Source organism: Macaca mulatta, chromosome 20 (assembly GCF_049350105.2).
Source record: "Macaca mulatta isolate MMU2019108-1 chromosome 20, T2T-MMU8v2.0, whole genome shotgun sequence".
Taxonomy (NCBI): domain Eukaryota; kingdom Metazoa; phylum Chordata; class Mammalia; order Primates; family Cercopithecidae; genus Macaca; species Macaca mulatta.
Genome location: NC_133425.1, coordinates 64271044 through 64290545, shown reverse-complemented (window position 1 = coordinate 64290545; position 19502 = coordinate 64271044). Strand labels below are relative to the sequence as shown.

Below are 19502 nucleotides of genomic sequence, written 5' to 3'. Positions count from 1 at the left end.
ATACCTGTAAAGCAGTTATTAGAATAGCACCTGGCAACAATAGCTATGATTACCTAATCAACGCTGTGTGCTAGGTCAGTAGTTCCCAAACTTAAATTACCTGGAGAATCTTTTATAAATTCTGAAGCCCAGGCCACACCCAGTTCAATTACACCACAATCTCTGGGGGTGAGCTGAGGAATCAGTGGTTTCCGAAGGTGCCCACGTGATTCCAATATGCAGGCAGGGTCAGGAACCAGGGTGCTGGCACTGTCCTAGCTGCCTGCCCGTTCGATCTTTGAAGTCCTCTACAGCAGAGGCTCCAAACTTTGCTCTAAGTGCAGTCACCTGGGATCTGTAATTCAAACCCAGGTAGTCTGGCTCCAGAGTATTCAACTGCTGTATGTGAATAAATGAATAAATCGTTCCTAATTTTTTTTTTTTTTAGATGGAGTCTCCCTTTGTTGCCCAGGCTGGATGCAGTGGCGCGATCTCGGCTCACTTCAACCTCCACCTCCCGTTCAAGCGATTCTCCTGCCTCAGCCTCCCGAGTAGCTGGGACTACAGGCATGCGCCATCACGCCCAGCTAATTTTTGTATTTTTAGTAGAGACAGGGTTTCACCATGTTGGCCAGGATAGTCTCAATCTCTTGACCTTGTGATCTGCCCGCCTCAATCTCCCAAAGTGCTGGGATTACAGGTATGAGCCACCAGGCCCGACCCTTTGTTTGTTTGAGATGGAGTCTCCCTTTGTTGCCCAGGTGTGGGGGGCACACAACAAAACATTCAAGCCTATGGGTTGAGGCATGGAAATATACTGAGGTGCTGTGTGCATGTTGTTTGTACATGAGACTAGATCTCCTGGGCCCTGAAAACAGGACAGGGAGTAGTAAGTGTGATAAGTGCTGAACACAGCCTCCTAAAAATGTTGTTTGAGTGTTTTTTACAAGGCCATATGTGCCTCATGACCTGACCACAAAGAGCCACCTGGTGGATGTCTCATTTGTCTACATTGTAGTTTAAACAAGCTCTCTCAATAAATACCTGGCAGACACATCTTAGAGCGACGCTCTCTCAAAGGAACTGCTCCCCACCCTGCTCAGCTAGAACTGTCTGAGTACTTCAGTCCCGGTGTTCACTACAGCTCTAAGTTGTACCCAGGCTGGAGTGCAGTGGCGCAATCTTGGCTCACTGCAACCTCTGCCTCCACCATGTTGGCCAGGCTAGTCTCAAACTCCTGACCTCAAGTGATCTGCCCACCTTGGCCTCTGAAAGTTCTGAGATTACAGGTGTGAGCCACTGCGCCCAGCCTCCTAATCACTTTTTGTTTTTGTTGTTGAGACGGAGTCTCGCCCTGTCACCCAGGCTGGAATGCAGTGGCGTCATCTTGGCTCACTGCAACCTCTGCCTCCTTGGTTCAAGCGATTCTTGTGCCTCAGCCTCCCAAGTAGCTGGGACTACAGGTACCCGTCACCATGCCTGGCTAATTTTTGTATTTTTAGTAGGGGCGGGGTTTCGCCATGTTGGCCAGGCTGGTCTTGAATTCCTGACCTCATGATCTACCCGTCTCAGCCTCCCAAAGTGCTGGGATTGCAGGTGTGAGCAATCGCGCCCAGCCCCTCCTAATCATTTTTTTTTTTTTTTTTTTTTTTTTTTTTGAGACGGAGTCTTGCTCTGTAGCCCGGGCTGGAGTGCAGTGGCCGGATCTCAGCTCACTGCAAGCTCCGCCTCCCGGGTTTGCGCCATTCTCCTGCCTCAGCCTCCTGAGTAGCTGGGACTACAGGCGCCCGCCACCTCGCCCGGCTAGTTTTTTTGTATTTTTAGTAGAGACGGGGTTTCACCGTGTTAGCCAGGATGGTCTCGATCTCCTGACCTCGTGATCCGCCCGTCTCGGCCTCCCAAAGTGCTGGGATTACAGGCTTGAGCCACCGCGCCCGGCCGTCCTAATCATTTTTAACCACTCTGCAAGTGGGAGTTCTATGGAGGAAGAAACAAACCCCAGAAGTTACTCAAATAAGCCAGAGGTCACAAGCTGGTTGGTGGTGGAGTCAGAATTTGAACTCAGACCCAAGACTCCAGGCCCATGCTTGTTCTCCTGTGTGGCTGGCGCTGGGCTTGAATAAAGGGTGGCCCCTCGACTGACCTGCCACGTCTCACCTCGATTATAAAGTTGCCGATTTCATCTGGGTTGGCTGGCCGAGGACGGTACATGGGTGTGGGGATGAAGGTTGGTGCCACGTCATTGCGGAGAACCACCTCCGGCCTGGCCTCCAGACCTCGGTGGAGCTGGGTGATGTCATAGTCCTGTGGGGAAATGCAGGAGAGCAGGGGACTGAGGACTCCTGTCCCCCCTCCCCTGCCACTTACATCTCACTCACCCCACACCCCCTACCCTTTGGATACTCTGGCTCATGGGGAGGTCTTACAAGACAGATGATGTCAGAGATTTTGGAAAACCCTCGTTTCCATCCTCCCTTGTCCTAGCAAATTAAACACAGGCTCGAGGTTAACTTGGTGAGGGTCAAACAGATTACAGCAATGGACCAGAGAAGCGCTGGAGGATGGAAAAAAAGGAAGACGCAAGCTTCGTGCCAGGGCCTGGTCAACACAGCTAACTTGGTCAGTTGGTTGACCCAATGGCTTAGCCCTGCCAGTGGACTTGGGGGCACCCACCTCCCAATCCCAGAGCCCCCAGTGCCCCACCTGGTCCTCTTCGCCACCCCCCTCTTCGCCGTAGTAGAAGACGTTGTCACGGGTGTCATCTTCTGGGAGTAGGAGGGGCTCCTTGACCTTCCGCTTCTTTCTCACCAACAAGAGCAGCACCAGCAGGAGGACTGCAAGGGTTGGGGAGTGAGTGTTCCCTCTGCAACCACACAGTGGGCCAAGACACCCAGGCCCTCAGAGCCCCTCTAACTGCTGACGTCCTCACTCAGTAGCCAGAGCTTAACATGCTACAACGGCTTCACTTGCACCTAGGAAAACTTCAACTCCTCATCAAGGCTGGCAGGATTTGGTCCCAGCCTATGCCTCCCAGTCCCCCTACCCACTAAGGTCTAGGCACACTGGCCTCCTCTGTGTTCCTTGAATACCCCCAGCAGCTCCCCCTCAAGAACCTTCATACAGGCTCCTTCCTCACCTGGCAGACTCTATGCCTACACATGGCTCCCACGTGTCAGCTCTCAGCTTAATATCACCTCCTCCTAGAAGATTCTGACTTCCTTCTCCCCACCCATAATGCTGTCAGTCTAACCAGATTGGTGATACTGATCCTTAAGAAAATCTTCTGTCAAAATGTCGGGATGGGAACCTCCCAACAGATGTTGTCTTTCAGTGAGACTCTCTTTTAGTCACCACATGTCCCCTAACTAGCCACAGACTTTAAGAACAAGATAATGCAACTTTCATAGGGTACAGTAATTTAAACTTAGGTGAAATGCAGTGTTGGAATTTTTTTTTTTTTTTTTTTTTTTGAGACGGAATCTCACTCTTGTAGGCTAGAGTGCACTGGTGCAATCTCAGGTCACTGCAACCTCCGCCTCCCCGGTTCAAGCGATTCTCCCTGCTTCAGCCTCCCTAGTAGTTACAGGCGCCTGCCACCATGCCCAGCTAATTTTTGTATTTTTAGTACAGACAGGGTTTCACCATGTTGGCCAGGCTGGTCTCGAGCTCCCAACCTCAAGTGATCCAACTGCCTTGGCCTCCTAAAGTGCTGGGATTACAGGTATGAACCATTGCACTTGGCCGGATTTTTTTTTTTTTTTTGAGATGGAGTCTCACTCTGTCGCCCAGGCTGGAGTACAGTGGCACAATCTCAGGTCACTGCAATCTCTGCCTCCCAGGTTCAAGTGATTCTCCTGCCTCAGCCTCCTGAGTAGCTGGGATTACAGGAGCCCACCACCATGCCTGGCTAATTTTCGTATTTTATTATTATTTTTTTTTCTTTACCTATTTTTGAGACAGATTCTTGCTCTGTCACCCAGGCTGGAATACAGTGGTGTGACCTCAAATTTTTGTATTTTTAGTAGAGACAGGGTTTCCCCACGTTGGCCAGGCTGGTCTCTAACTCCTGACCTCAGGTGATCTGCCCACCTCGGCCTCCCAAAGTGCTAGGATTACAGGCATGAGCCACCATGCCCAGCCCCAGTGTTGGAATTTTAAGAGGGTCTGGCTTCAGTGATGTGGTCTGAAAGGCTGGCAGGCTATTTGGATATGGGGGGACTGGCCAACTGGTTCCTGGCTGCCTTCTCTGTCATGCCTACACACAGCTAAGAGGGGACCCTCTAGCCATCTCTCTATGGCAGTTCGATGAGAGAGCACACACCGCTGCTCAGGATCATTACTTTTGTGCCTGCTGATGGAACTGCTGTCTGTCCTTGGCCAGACAAAACAGACCCAACCTTCCTTGGGAGTCCACGGGTTCTGAGGATGCACACGCATGTGGGCTAGATGGTAACCTCTCCTCTCCCGAATCTGGGGGAAGGCAAGACGCCAAGCGGACTTCTCTGAACCCGGGTCTAACTGCCTACTGACACCTCCACTTGGACTGGCCTGGCAAGTGTCTTCCCATGGTCCTTCCCAAACTGGCAAATGGAAATGCCATGTTTCTCCTTAAGCCAAAAGCCTTGCAATCATCGATGGCTCTTACCCTCAACTCCACACATCAATCTGAAGGGACTCTACCTTGAAACATGACCACCACTGACCACCTCAATGCTGCCATCCTGGCCTGAGCCTCCATCACCTTGCCCCTGGATTATAGCAACAGCCTCCTAAATGATCTCCCTGCCTCCACCTTCGACCCCATATAGTCTGCTCAGCAGGAATCCTGCAAAATTTAAGTCAAATCACATCATCCCTCTGCTCAAAACCTTCTGATAACTTTTGGTTCTATCCAGAGTCTTCACAATAGCCTATGAGGCCCAACACGACTGGGCCCCTGTGCCCATCACCTCTCTGACCTAATTTCCTACTTTCCTGGGTTTTTGTTTGTTTTAAGGCAGAGTCTTGCTCTGCTGCCCAGGCTGGAGTGCAATGGTGTGATCTCTGCTCACTGCAACCTCCACCTCCTGGGTTCAAGCAATTCTCCTGCCTCAGCCTCCCAAGTAACTGGGATTACAGGCATGTGCCACCATGCCTAGTTAATTTTGTATTTTTAGTAGGGACAGGATTTCACCATGTTGGCCAGGGTGGTCTCGAACTCCTGACCTCAAGGGCCTTGACCTCCCAAAGTGTTGGGATTACAAGTGTGAGCCACTGCGCCCAGCGAAAAGCATGTTCTTGTATTCATGTGATTGGTCTCTGACTGACGATGTGTGTTGTCTATGTTAAGACCAAGTCAAAAGGTGGAAAAAACAACTGTGATAGGTTCTGTCTTTACAGCCAAGAAATTTGTTTTTAACTAAACATTTCCTCCCACTAGAGCAGTCATTTGCAAACTCTAGCATGTATCAGAATGCCTTAGGAGCTTTTTAACATGCAGATTACTGGGTTCTATTCCTACATTTCTGAATCAGTAAATCTGGAATAGGTGCTGAGAATTTGCCTTTCTAATAATAGCAAATTCCTGGTGATGCTAATGCTGTTGGAAATCACCCTTTCAGAACCACTGATGACCTGGTGGCAGGGCCGAGTCTGTTTGCTCACCACTGTATCGCCAAAGCCTGGTACATTCCACAAGCCCCAGAATGATTGACTGACGCTCCTAGAATTAGGAGTTTAAAGAGTGGGCCAGACGCAGTGACTCACACCTATAATCCCAGCACTTTGGGAGGCCAAGGTGGGTGGATTGCTTGAGCCCAGGAATTCAAGACCAGCCTGGGCAACACAGTGAGGCCCCGTATTTACAAAAAATACAAAAATGAGCTGGTCGTGGTGGCCCACACCTGTAGTCCCAGGTACTTGGGAGGCTGAGGTGGGAAGGTCATTTGAGCCTGGGAGGCAGAAGCTGCAATGAGCCGAGATCACGCCACTGTACTCCAGCCTGGGCGACAGACTGAGACCCTGTCCTTTTTTTTTTTTTTTTTTTGAGATGGAGTCTTGCTCTGTCGCCCAGGCTGGAGTGCAGTGGCACAATCTCGGCTCACTGCAAGCTCCGCCTCCCAGGTTCACGCCATTCTCCTGCCTCAGCCTCCCAAGTAGCTGAGACTACAGGGGCCCGCCACCACGCCCGGCTAATTTTTTGTATTTTTTTTTTTTTTTTTAGTACAGATGGGGTTTCACTGTGTTAGCCAGGATGGTCTCGATCTCCTGACCTTGTGATCCGCCGGCCTCGGCCTCCCAAAGTGGCTGGGATTACAGGCATGAGCCACCGCGCTCGGCCGAGACCCTGTCTTAAAAAAAACGTTTAAGGGCTGGACAGGCGATGTTGGTGGCCTCTTAGTTCCAGGAGCTGAAGTTCAACATAGAATCCTGTCTTTCAACTCCCCCATCCTCAGGGAGGGGGTGGGGGCCTGGTACTCACGCAGCAGAGCCAGGACAGCCCCCAGCACAGGGAGGATGAAACCCCCCTTCCAGGGATCAGGGCATTTCTCGACATGGCCGTGGCAGTCACACACGGTGGCCCTGATCACTGTCAGCTGCTCCTTGTTGCCATGGTCAGACAGAGAAAGGTGCACATCATATGTGTCCTGCTTCAGGAACTTCTTCAGGGACAAGACCACCGTGTCATCTGGAGTGAATAGATCATTGATTAGCTATGGGATAGCATCAGTGCAGGGATCTGAGTACACCATGATGAAAGTTTGAGAATACGGCTCCTACATGTGGCCAATGGGGAGAAATACTCCACAAGCATACTTTGGAAAATAGCAGTAAAAGCTGATCTTTGGCTAAAGCAAAACTCACCATAATGAAAAGGATTATTGGGATAAAAACACTCATTTGTCGTTTTACTTTAAAAAAAAATCGATAATCACAGTATTTTTTTTTTTTTTTTTGAGACGGAGTCTCGCTCTGTCGCCCAGGCTGGAGTGCAGTGGCCGGATCTCAGCTCACTGCAAGCTCCGCCTCCCGGGTTTACGACATTCTCCTGCCTCAGCCTCCGGAGTAGCTGGGACTACAGGCGCCCACCACCTCGCCCGGCTAGTTTTTTGTATTTTTTTAGTAGAGACGGGGTTTCACCGGGTTAGCCAGGATGGTCTCGATCTCCTGACCTCGTGATCCGCCCGTCTCAGCCTCCCAAAGTGCTGGGATTACAGGCTTGAGCCACCGCGCCCGGCCAATCACAGTATTTTTATAACATGAAGTTTTAAAAGCCATGTCGGCCGGGCGCGGTGGCTCAAGCCTGTAATCCCAGCACTTTGGGAGGCCGAGACGGGCGGATCACGAGGTCAGGAGATCGAGACCATCCTGGCTAACACGGTGAAACCCTGTCTCTACTAAAAATACAAAAAATTAGCCGGGCGAGGTGGCCGGCGCCTGTAGTCCCAACTACTCGGGAGGCTGAGGCAGGAAAATGGTGTGAACCCGGGAGGCGGAGCTTGCAGTGAGCTGAGATCCGGCCATTGCACTCCAGCCTGGGCAACAGAGCGAGACTCCGTCTCAAAAAAAAAAAAAAAAAAAAAAGCCATATCATGCAGGACCAATAACTTCTTTGCATCATTGGCTGCTACACTGTTTTTTTCCTTCAAAAAGAATACTCTTCCTAAAAGACAGCTAACCCAATTTTTTTTTTAAAGTAAAAGCAACTTTATTAAGAAAGTAAATGAGGGCCGGGCACAGTGGCTTATGCCTGTAATCCCGGCACTTTGAGAGGCCGAGGCGGATAGATCACGAGGTCAAGAGATCAAGACCCTCCTGGCCAACATGGTGAAAACCTGTCTCTACTAAAAATATAAAAATTTGGCCAGGCGCGGTGGCTCACACCTGTAATCCCAGCACTTTGGGAGGCCGAGACGGGTGGATCACAAGATCAGGAGATCGAGACCATCCTGGCTAACACGGTGAAACCTTGTCTCCCCTAAAAATACAAAAAAAAAATTAGCCGGGCATGGTGGCAGGCATCTGTAGTCCCAGCTACTCAGGAGGCTGAGGCAGGAGAATGGCGTGAACCCAGGAGGCGGAGCTTGCAGTGAGCCGAGATTGCGCCACTGCACTCCAGCCTGGGTGACAGAGCAAGACTCTGTCTCAAAAAAAAAAAAATTAGCCAGGTATGATGGCACGCGCTTGTAGTCCCAGCTACTTGGGAGGCTGAGGCAGGAGAATCGCTTGAACCCAGGAGGTGGAGGCTGCAGTGAGCCGAGATCATGCCACTGCACTCCAACCAAATGACAGAGCAGGACTCTGTCTCAAAAAAAAAAAAAAAAAAAGAATGTAAAGGAATAAAGAATGGCATAGGCAGAGCAGCTGATAGCTAACCCAATCTTATATGAAACACCCATATTTCCAACTAAGCATTCAATTTTTTTTTTTTTTTTTTTTTTTGAGACGGAGTCTCGCTCTGTCGCCCAGGCTGGAGTGCAGTGGCGCGATCTCGGCTCACTGCAAGCTCCGCCTCCCGGGTTCACGCCATTCTCCTGCCTCAGCCTCCCGAGTAGCTGGGACTACAGGCGCCGCCACCTCGCCCGGCTAGTTTTTTGTATTTTTTAGTAGAGATGGGGTTTCACCGTGTTAGCCAGGATGGTCTCGATCTCCTGACCTCGTGATCCGCCCGCCTCGGCCTCCCAAAGTGCTGGGATTACAGGCTTGAGCCACCGCGCCCGGCCCATTCAATTTTTTTGAGACTAAGTCTTGCTCTGTCGCCCAGACTAGAGTGCAGTGGCGTGATCTTGGCTCACTGCAACCTCCGCCTCCTGTGTTCAAGTGATTCTCCTGCCTCAGCCTCCTGAGTAGCTGGGATTATAGGCACCCGCCACTGTGCCTGATTACTTTTTGTATTTTTAGTAGAGATAGGCTTTCACCATCTTGGTCAAGCTGGTCTCAAACTCCTGGCCTTGTGATTCACCTGCCTCGGCCTCCCAAAGTGCTGGGATCACAGGCGTGAGCCACGGTGCCTGGCCTTCAATTTTTTTTTTTTTTTTTGAGATGGAGTCTTGCTCTGTCCCCCAGGCTGGAGTGCAGTAGCGCAATCTCAGCTCACTGCAACCTCCGCCTCCTGGGTTCACGCCATTCTCCTGCCTCAGCCTCCCAAGTAGCTGGGACTATAGGCACTCGCCACTACGCCCGGCTAATTTTTTGTATTCTTTAGTAGAGATGGGGTTTTACCGTGTTAGCCAGGATGGTCTCGATCTCCTGACCTCGTAATCCGCCTGCCTCGGCCTCCTAAAGTGCTGGGATTACAGGCGTGAGCCACTGCACCCAGCCTCAATTTTTTTTTTTTTAGACAGAGTCTTGCTGTGTCACTCAGGTTGGAGCACAGTGGCGCGATCTCAGCTCACTGCAACCTCTGCCTCATGGGCTCAAGCGATTCTCCTGCCTCGGCCTCTGGAGTAGCTGGGACTACAGGTTTGCGCCACTATACCCAGCTAGTTTTTGTATTTTTAGCAGAGGTGGATTTTGTGCCAGGCTGGTCTTGAGCTCCTGACCTCAGGTGATCTGCCTACCTCGGCCTCCCAAAGTGCTGGGATTACAGGCATGAGCCACAACGCCAGGCCACATTCAATTATTAATAAAACTAAATGCACATGACTTGGTTATGTAAGTGCTAATGTTAAGCAGATCGGATCTGATGCTAACCTGTGTTATCACAGCATCGGTGATCACACAAGCGCAGGAATGCCAGAAGTGAGGCTGCAGCAGGTGTTGGGCTAACTGGCCTTCCAAGGCCCAGGGGGTGGCAGGCTAACCACAGAGCAGAAGAGGCCACTGCACACTGGGCACCACTTGGGGGACACTGCGTGGCAATCCCACAGTGGAGAAGGGGCTATGTGTGCAGTGGCCTCTTTAAAGAAAGGCCTTTGCTTTAGACTCAAGTTTCTCAAGAAGGGAGCTGTTAGCCTGTGTGGAAGTTTTTTCATCGTGCAGGATTTGCCACCACAGCATTGCAGGTTTGTACCATTAAATGCCAGTAGTGCCCCCAATCATTGGGGAAATCAAAAACCCCCAAGTTTCTACCTGCCCCTCCCCCCATCCCAGGTTGTCAGCCTATCTCAGCACAGATTTCAAGTTTTTTCTGTTAAAATGTTCTGCACTCTTGCTGGGCTCCTCTTAAGTCAAAGGGCCAGAAGGCAGAATCCACTCTGTCCCCATTTAGTGCCAGGAGGCAGGGACAGCTCTCTGGGCTGAACAACTAGTCGACCATGTGGAGCGGCCAACATGGAGTATCTGTCACTAAAACATCTCCGCCACCCTATAAGGCTGATTTCTCAGTTGTTGATGACGATGGCAGTGGTGACTAAATAGGCACTTTTTTTTTTTTTTGGAGACAGAGTCTCGCTCTGTCACCCAGACTGGAGTGCAGTGGCACGATCTCAGCTCACTGCAACCTCCGCCTCCCAGGTTCAAGTGATTCTCCTGCCTCAGCCTCCCGAGTAGCTGGGACTACAGGCACATGCCACCACACCTAGCTAATTATTTTTTGTATTTTTAGTAGAGACAAGGTTTCACCATGCTGGCCAGGATGGTCTTGATCCTCAAGCTCATGATCCGCCCACCTCAGTCTCCCAAAGTGCTGGGATTACAGGCGTGAGCCACAGTGCCCAGCTAAATGGGCACTTACTAAGTGCCAGGTCCTACCCTGATCCTCACCATCGCTTTAAGAGGTGGGAACTGCTGTTATCCTCATTTTACAAATGCAGAAATTGAGGCTTAGGGAGTTAGGTAACTAGCCTGAGGTCACATGGAGTAGAGTCTGGATTAATTTCCCTGACAAGAGGACAAGGGCAAACAGAAAAATGAAATTAAAGCCAAGAACCAGGATATCAATACTGTTCCAGGTTATTAATAACATTGGGTTTTGGCCATAATGCTTATGCTTCCCCCCCCGCCCGCAAGGTGAGTGAGACTGCCTAGATTAAAATCCTGATAGGCCAAGTGTAGTGGCTTATGCTTGTAATCTTGGCACTTTGGGAGGCCGAGGTAGGAGGATCACCTCAAGTCAGGAGTTCAAGACCAGCCTGGCCAGCATGGCAAAACCATGCCTCTACTAAAAAATACAAAAATTAGACGGGCATGGTGACAGGCACCTGTAATGTCAGCTACTCAGGCAGGGATAATTGCTTGAACCCAGGAGGCAGAGGTTGCAGTGAGCCGAGATTGTGCCACTGCACCCCAATCTGGGAGACAGAGTGAGACTCTGTCTCAAACAAAAAACAACAACAACAAAAACCCCTAGTAACATTTTTATTTTATTTTATTTGAGATACAGTCTCACTCTGTCCCCCAGGGTGGAGTGCAGTGGCACAATCTCGGCTCACTGAAACCTCCACCTCCCAGGTTCAAGCGATCCTTCTGCCTCAGCCTCCCGAGTAGCTGGGACTACAGGCGCACGCCACCATGACTGGCTAATTTTTTAGTAGAGACAGGGTTTCATCACCATATTGGCCAGGCTGGTCTCGAACTCCTGACCTCGTGACTTGCCCGCCTCAGCCTCCCAAAGTGCTGGGATTAGAGGTGTGAGCCACCATATGTGGTCGTGACATTAATTTTTAAAGCCATAACACAGCCGGGTGCGGTGGCTCACACCTGTAATCCCAGCACTTTGGGAGGCTGAGGCGGGTAGATCACGAGGTCAGGAGCTCAAGGCCAGCCTGGTCAAGATGGTGAAACCCCGTCTCTACTAAAAAAAACACAAAAATTAGCCGGCATGGTGGCGGGCGCCTGTAGTCCCAGCTACTCGGGAGGCTGAGGCAGACAATCGTTTGAACGCAGGAGGCAGAGCTTGCAGAGAGCCGAGATCACGCCACTGCCCTCCAGCCTGGGCAACAGAGCGAGACTCTGTCTCAAAACAAAAAACAAACAAACAAAAAAGTCATAATGCTTCTGGCAAGATACTTCGGCTTCTGTAAGCCTTGATTTCCTCATCTGTAAAGTGTGTGTGTGTGTGTGTGTGTGTGTGTGTGTGTGTGTGTGTGTGTGTGTGTGTGTGTGTGTGTGTGTGAGAGAGAGAGAGAGAGAGAAACCTGCTCACAGGCTGCTGTGAGGATGAAGGAATCTAACCTACATAGAGCATGTGACGTGGACCTGGCACAGAGCATGCTCAGTGAGTGGTGGCCACGATCACTGTGCTGGGTCCTGACTTGTATGTGACACGGGCCAAGTCACTCCCTCCCTCTCGAGGCCTCAGTTTTTCCGTCTACACAGGAAGGCGGCTGGGCTAAAATGGTCTTTTAGGGGTCCTGTGGAATTCCAAAGGCCTCCACCAGGTTAATAAATGGCATCTGATTGAGGTTCTAGAGGAGACCGTTGCCCCCATGGCCCAAAAGCTGCTAGGATGGGAATGTGTGCAGAATCCTGGTGTGGGGCAGACGCCCACTAGTGGAACTGGCACCCACCCGCTACCACCACTCACTCAGGTACCTTTCTCGTTGACCTCTGCCATCCAGTAGATGTCTGAGTCGTCTGTGAGCTGGGCCTGGAAGGGGGAGGTGTGGGGGGACAGGTCCTTGTCCGTGATGTTCAGCACCTGGGACTCAGGGCTTTGGTTGCAGATGGTGATCTCACGGGGCTCAGGGACTGGGCCATGGTCGTTGACATCAATCAGTGTTAGCAGGAGGGTTCCCGTGCCAGTGGTGGGAGGGCTTCCTGTTTATAAAGACACATATGATGAGCTCCCTGTGACCCACCCAGTCAGCCTCAAGGGGGCTGTTTACCGCCCAGCTCTCGCCTCTTAAGACCTTCCATGCCCTTGCTTCCAATACATGGCACATACATGCCAATCAGGCCATCATTCTCATTTCGGTAAACAGCAGACATTACTAACTATCATGGCACAGTTGCAGCCACTTCATCCAGACAGCCACTATAACCACAAAGCGAATCCTACTGGCTACCTCAGGGTTACTCCAGGGTTTGGTCCATCAGCTTCAGGGAAGCCTCCCTTCACAGCCCCACTGCAGCCTCTCACATGCCTGCAGGTCCTGGTTCAACACATGTCAACCAGAGGTGACAACTACGTCATAACCCCCCATCTGTCATGGTGTGGCATCACTGATCTGTCATGGCACTTTCCAGTCAGCCCCTAGTAATCAATCACAAGGGAAAACTGACAGGCCAATTCAGGACCCAGTGAACCAGAAACTAAGGCTGAAGGGACTCTCCTAATGCTGATGTTTTATTTACTTATTTATTTTGAGACTCCTGCTCTGTTGCCCAGGATGGAGTGCAGTGGCACAATTTCGGCTCATTGCAACCTCTGCCTCCTGGGTTCAGGTGATTCTCATGCCTCAGCCTCCTGAGTAGCTGGGACTACAGGTGTGTGCCACCACGCCCAGCTAATTTTTTTTTTTTTGTCATTAGTTATCATTAATTTATTATAAAAGAGAAATATGGAAATTATTTACACGATTAAAAGATTTCAGAACTTCAGTGGAATGGGCAGCTTCACGTTGATGCCATTTCAATAGTGAATTATTTCAGTCTATGTACTTTCCAAGAATGTCACCATCTCTAAATAGGAAATAATCCTTGTCATCTAGAACTACTTTGGTGCCTCCATATTCTGGGAGAAGACCTTTATCTCCAACTTTCACGCTAACTGGTCGAATCTCTCCACCCTTTCCTTTAGAACCCGATCCAACAGCGACTACTGTTGCTGCAATACTTTTCCTTGAGATTTTTCTGGAAGCATAATGCCTCCTTTGTTTACAGTTTGCAGCACTTCTTTCAGCCAATACTCGGTCAAAGAGTGGAAGAAACTGTCTAAATGCTTGTCCTGCCATGACGCCCTCTGCCTCAGACTCGTACTCTGCTCGTGTAGTGCCGCAACCCTGTCGACAAGTGAGAAGACCGCCTGGGCACAGGCGCGCTCGCCCCAGCCCCCGCCGTTCGCCCTTGTCCCTCCCCTTGTCCCTCCCCGTGAGGGAGAGCGGTTGCCCCAGGGCATGCTGTGATTCGCCCCAAGGGCCCTGTGCAGGCCATAACTGCGGGGACTGGGAGGCGGCACACTCAGCTAACTTTTTGTTTTTAGTAGAGACAGTTTCGCCATGTTGGCCAGGCTGGTCTAGAACTCTTGACCTCAGGTGATTCGCCCACCTCGGCCTCCCACAGTGCTGGGATTACAGACTTGAATCACCACGCCCGATCCTAACTCTTATTTGCTGGGACTACAGGCATGCGCCACCACGCCCAGCTAATTTTTTGTATCTTTAGTAGAGATGGGGTTTCACCGTGTTGGCCAGGCTGGTCTCGAACTCCTGACCTCAGGTGATCCACCTGCCTCGGCCTCCCAAAGTGCTGGGATTACAGGCGTGAGCCACCGCACCCGGCCTAGGACCAATTTTTAAAAGACTCCTCTGAAAGACCCTTTTGACCGTCTGGACTGGTTTGCAAATAGCCCTCCCCGACACATGTTCCCACCTGTGGAGCGAACATGCTGTGCTGTGTCATGTGACCTGAGAACCAAAAGTGGCCCTTGTGGGAAGGCTGGGAGGATGCTCTCACCATTGTCCACAGCCAAGACCATGACTTCGTAGATGTTGTTTCTCACAAACCGCTCATCCTCACGGTCTAGGGTGCCCGCAACAGTGACCTGCCCACTGTCTGGGTCCACGGCTAGCCACCCTGCTGGGTCTCTCAGGATGCGGTAGCTGGAGAGGAAAAGTTGAGACGAGTAACATCCAGAATATTTAGAATTCTGTAGAATTGTGTAGCGCCACAAGGAGAGACCTGTGGTCTGACCCTGGCGACACGTGAAAAGACTGCCTGGGCGCAGGCGCGTTTGCCCCAGCCCCCGCCGCTCACCCCCTTATCCCTCCCCATGAGGGAAGGCAGTTGCCCCAAGGTGCGTCATTCAGGGCCTCCTCATACCAACTGGCTGATGGCCTCTGGGCACCTAAGCAGGATCATATGGAAAATAAGCCTCGCCCATAAACGGGGTCCTAAAGCAGCAGGTGCAGGAGTCCCAAGAGGGATACATGACAGAGTGAGAAATACCTGCCCCCAAACCCCTATTCAGTCTTCAGCCTCAAAGAAGGTAGGAAGAAGAGGACCTATGCAGGAGGGATATTCCTATTTAACAGTCTCTATGGTAATCAGAACAAACGCTGGCCATCATCACCCACCCGCCAACTGTATCAGTGCATGCTGCTCACCGAGCCCCGCTCCTGAGTACCTGATCTTTTGATTCTCCTTGTCAGGGTCTTTTGCAGTGTAGACACACACAGCCTCCCCAGTGGGGATGCCCTCCTGGACCTCAACGACTTTGGAGGGCGGGACAAACACGGGTGCCTCATTCACATCCTCCACGTGGACCACTATGGTGGCTGTTGAGGTTGGGAGCTTCAGCACAAAAGGGGCCTCATTGGTCACTTCAACGTACAGGGTGTGCTGGTTTTTGGCCTCAAAATCCAAACCCTAGGAGAGAAGAGGAAGATGGACCTGAACCACCATTTTGAGAGGAGTACAGTACAGTTGAGATGTCAGAAGGAAAGAGCCAATACTGAGGGGCTTTAGCCCCCACTAGCAACCATGCTGCCCCTTCTCTGTCCCAGGAACACTCCTGTGTTTCCTGAGCGCGCATCATCTTTTTTTTTTTTTTGAGACGGAGTCTTGCTCTATCACCCAGGCTGGAGTGCAATGGCAGGATATCAGCTCACTGCAAGCTCCTCCTCCCGAGTTTACGCCATTCTCCTGCCTCAGCCTCCCGAGTGTAGCTGGGACTACACCCACCACCTCGCCCAGCTAGTTTTTTATTTTTTAGTAGAGACGGGGTTTCACCGTGTTAGCCAGGATGGTCTCGATCTCCTGACCTCATGATCCGCCCGTCTCGGCCTCCCAAAGTGCTGGGATTACAGGCTTGAGCCACCGCGCCTGGCCCCTGAGTGCACATCTTATGGGGCCTCTCAGATCATCCTAAAGGTAACTCTATTAATAAGCCCCAGAATAATGGTTCCCAGTGGAGTGGTGGTGATATTTGAGAAAATTGGGGGGCCTGGCATTGTGGCTCACGCCTGTAATCCCAGCACTTTGGGAAGCCAAGGCTGCTGGATTGCTTGAGACCAGGAGTTCAAGACCAGCCTGGGCAAAATGGCGAGGCCCGGTCTCTACAAAAATACAAAAATTAGCTGGGCCTGGTGGTGCATGCCTCTAGTCTCAGCTACTTGGGAGGCTGAGGTGGGTGGATCATTTTAGCCCAGGAGGTTGAGGGTGCAATGAGCCAAGACTGTGCCACTATACTCCAGCCTGGGTTGACATACCAAGACCCTGTCTCAAAACAAAACAAATTGTAGAAGCATTTCTAGTTGTCGTAATGACGGGATACCACTGGCATTTACAGGCTGGGGCAGGGATGATGTGTCTCAGAATCAGAATGCTACAGATACGAAGAGCTGTTCCATATCCCATATGACTTGCTAATATCCCCATGGACATTAATACACTCCTGGATGTGAAAAATCTGTATAGAGTCTAGAACACATTTTACATATAAGCCAAGTTTTTGTGTGGTTTTAGTACATACTGCATCTTCTAGGAATGCAGCCCATGGACATTAATACACTCCTGGATGTGAAAAATCTGTTTACTATAGAGTCTAGATCACATTTTACATATAAGCCAAGTTTTTATGTGGTTTTAGTACATACTGCATCTTCTACGAATGCAGCTACTATTTTAATTTGTTCAGGACTTCAAGAGTTGCTTCTTCACTGTTCTGAAGACATCAACACAACTTGCAGTTTGAGCTGCCAGGGTAACCAGTGTCCGCTGCCATTTGGATGATTCTACAAATGGATGTGGGGAAATGACCACTTCATTATGTTTTCTAGTATAGCTGTGCTCAAAAGTTTACATATCAAAATATTTTATATTCAGTAAACTTTTTTTGGTAAAATTTTAAATTTTTATTTGAGACAGGATCTTGTTCTGTTACCCAGGCTGGAGTGCAGTGGCTTGATTATGGCTCACTGCAGCGTCGACCCTTTGGGCTCAAGCAATCTTCCCACTTCAGCCTCCGGAGTAGCTGGGACTACAGGTGTGTGTCACCACATCCAGGCTGGAGTGCAGTGATGCACACTCGGCTCACTACAACCTCCTCCTCCTGGGATCAAGAGATTCTCCTCTCAAGTAGCCTCAGCCTCTCAAATAGCTGGGACTACAGGCACATGCCACCATGCCAGCTAATTTTTGTATTTTTAGAAAATACAAAAGAGACGGGTTTCACTGATGTGTCGGCCATGGTGGCTCACGCCTGTAATCCCAGCATTTTGGGAGGCCGAGGCGGGAGGATCACCTGAGGTCGGGAGTTTGAGACCAGCCTGACCAACATGGAGAAACTCCATCTTTACTAAAAATACAAAAAAATTAGCCGGACACGGTGGCGCAGGCCTGTAATCTCAGCTACTCAGGAGGCTGAGGCAAGAGAATCGTTTGAACCCGGGAGGCGGAAGTTGTGGTGAGCCAAGATCATGCCATTGTACTCCAGCCTGGGCAACAAGAGCGAAACTTGGTCTCGAAAAAAAAAAAAAAAAAAAAAAAAGAAACTGATGCAAGATTAGGCCCATCTTCTTTTTTTTTCTTTTTTAGTGCTGATGGGATCTCGCTATGTTCACCAGGCTGATCTGAAATTCCTGGCCTCAAGCGATCCTCCCACCTCAGCCTCCTAAAGTGCTGGGAATATGTGTGAGCCACTGGGCCTAGCCTTATTCAGACTTTTTGACCCAACCCACGTCCTATACCCCAACAAAAACAAAAATACATACACACAAAAAAGAGACTTTGAGAGGCAGGAGTGTGCCTAAGTACTAGGTGATTCAAAACATTTTATTATCTAAACACCTAGACATGAGTTTTAGAGTAAATGCAAAGTCAACATGGATTTCAATAAAATGGACCCTCTATGTGAGACTGGTCTGGGGCAGCCACTGGACACTTTGGTCTAGGAGGAGGCTCCACTGATGTGCTTCAGTTAGATCAGTGACTTTTTTTTTTTTTTTTGAGACGGAGTCTCGCTCAGTCGCCCAGGCTGGAGTGCAGTGGCGCGATCTCGGCTCACTGCAAGCTCCGCCTCCCGGGTTCACGCCATTCTCCCGCCTCAGCCTCCCGAGTAGCTGGGACTACAGGCGCCCGCCACCACGCCCAGCTAATTTTTTGCATTTTTAGTAGAGACGGGGTTTCACCGTGTTAGCCAGGATGGTCTCTATCTCCTGACCTCGTGATCCGCCCGCCTCGGCCTCCCAAAGTGCTGGGATTACAGGCGTGAGCCACCGCGCCCGGCCAAGATCAGTGACTCTTACCTATTTATGAAGTGGGCTCCTGGGTAAGATTTAGTTTGAACAAAGGGGATCCCCAACACGAGAGTGGTAGAACACTGTTGGGAGCCACTGGGCTGGTACGATTCCTGGTGACTAGCCCACGGTAGACAGTGGCTCCTCATCCTGAAGGCTGCAGACCTGACCGCCCCAGGTATAGCCATTGTCTGGGGCCGGAACTCACTCACCTTCCTGGTTGTCAGGATGCCCTGGTTGCTCTCAGGGTGGGTGGCGATGGTAAAATGGTCCCCGTCGTCACCGCCCACGATGAGGTAGGTGGCACGCCACGCTGGTGAGTTGGGGGCGTCCAGATCAGTGACCGTCAGCCTCTGCACCTCATGGCCCACTGCATTCTCAGGCACATGGGACTCATACTGCCAGTGTGAGAAGCACAGTGCTGTTAGAGCAGAGAACGACTCTCCCACTCCAGAGGCTAAGAAGCCTCCATCCAACCTCAGGGCATCCCCACACCTTTACCCTTTTCTTGGACCACCCACCCACTTCGCGGGGTTTCAGGGTATACACAGCAGCAGGATGTCCCCAGCAGCAGCCTCACAGCTGCCGGCACAGACCACACCAATCCTGTGCCTGCTTTCCTTACACACAGGGGCCTGATGTTCCAGAAATCTCACAAGCTTGCATGCCCAAGCCCCTGCCACGTGTAGCTACCTATCCCGCTGAGATCAGAAAGGAATAAGGAAGGTGGCAAGAAGGGCTAGGTGCCTGAATGGGCTGGGGCACTGAACAGGAATTTTTTGGAGGTTCTCGGACATGTGACAAAGACTGGAAAATTAGTTGCTCAGAAGTTTTTTTTTTTTTTTTTTTTTTAAGACAATCTCACTCTGCCACTCAGGCTGGAGTGCAGTGGTGTGGTCTCGGCTCACTTCCACCTCCACCTCCCAAGCTCAAGTGATCTTCATGCCTCAGCTTCCCAAGTAGCTGGGACTACAGGTGTGCGCCACTGCACCTGGTTAATTTTTGTATTTTTAGTAGAGACGGGGTTTTGCCATACTGGCCAGGTTGAACTCCTGGCCTCAACTGTTCTGCCCGCCTTGGCCTCCCAAAGTGCTGGGATTACAGGCATGAGCCACCATGCCTGGCCCCATTACACATTTTGATTCAGACCTAACTAACGTTCAGAGCTGTCTAAAGATGGAAGCGGGAGGATGTAATTGGCACCTT

General features: G+C 50.7%; 1 protein-coding gene and 1 pseudogene across 10 annotated transcripts in view; both read right to left on the bottom strand.

The window, feature by feature from the left end:
- CDH3 (cadherin 3) overlaps positions 1-19502 on the bottom strand; it is a 59516-nt gene that overhangs the window by 1272 nt on the left and 38742 nt on the right. For 4 of the 10 annotated variants that reach the window (XM_077984426.1, XM_015126484.3, XM_077984428.1 and 1 more), the window contains exons 9-15: positions 18509-18694; positions 15185-15426; positions 14515-14660; positions 12433-12657; positions 6440-6646; positions 2683-2813; positions 2123-2283 (exon numbers count right to left, since the gene is read on the bottom strand). In XM_077984426.1, the coding sequence (XP_077840552.1) occupies positions 2123-2283; positions 2683-2813; positions 6440-6646; positions 12433-12657; positions 14515-14660; positions 15185-15426; positions 18509-18694 (1298 nt within the window). Of the gene's footprint in view, positions 1-2122; positions 2368-2648; positions 2814-6439; positions 6647-12432; positions 12658-14514; positions 14661-15184; positions 15427-18508; positions 18718-19502 lie in introns of all 10 variants that reach the window. The other 6 variants (XM_015126483.3, XM_077984423.1, XM_077984427.1 and 3 more) reach the window with 4 other exon arrangements.
- Positions 13368-13825, bottom strand: LOC106995065 (10 kDa heat shock protein, mitochondrial pseudogene; annotated as a pseudogene).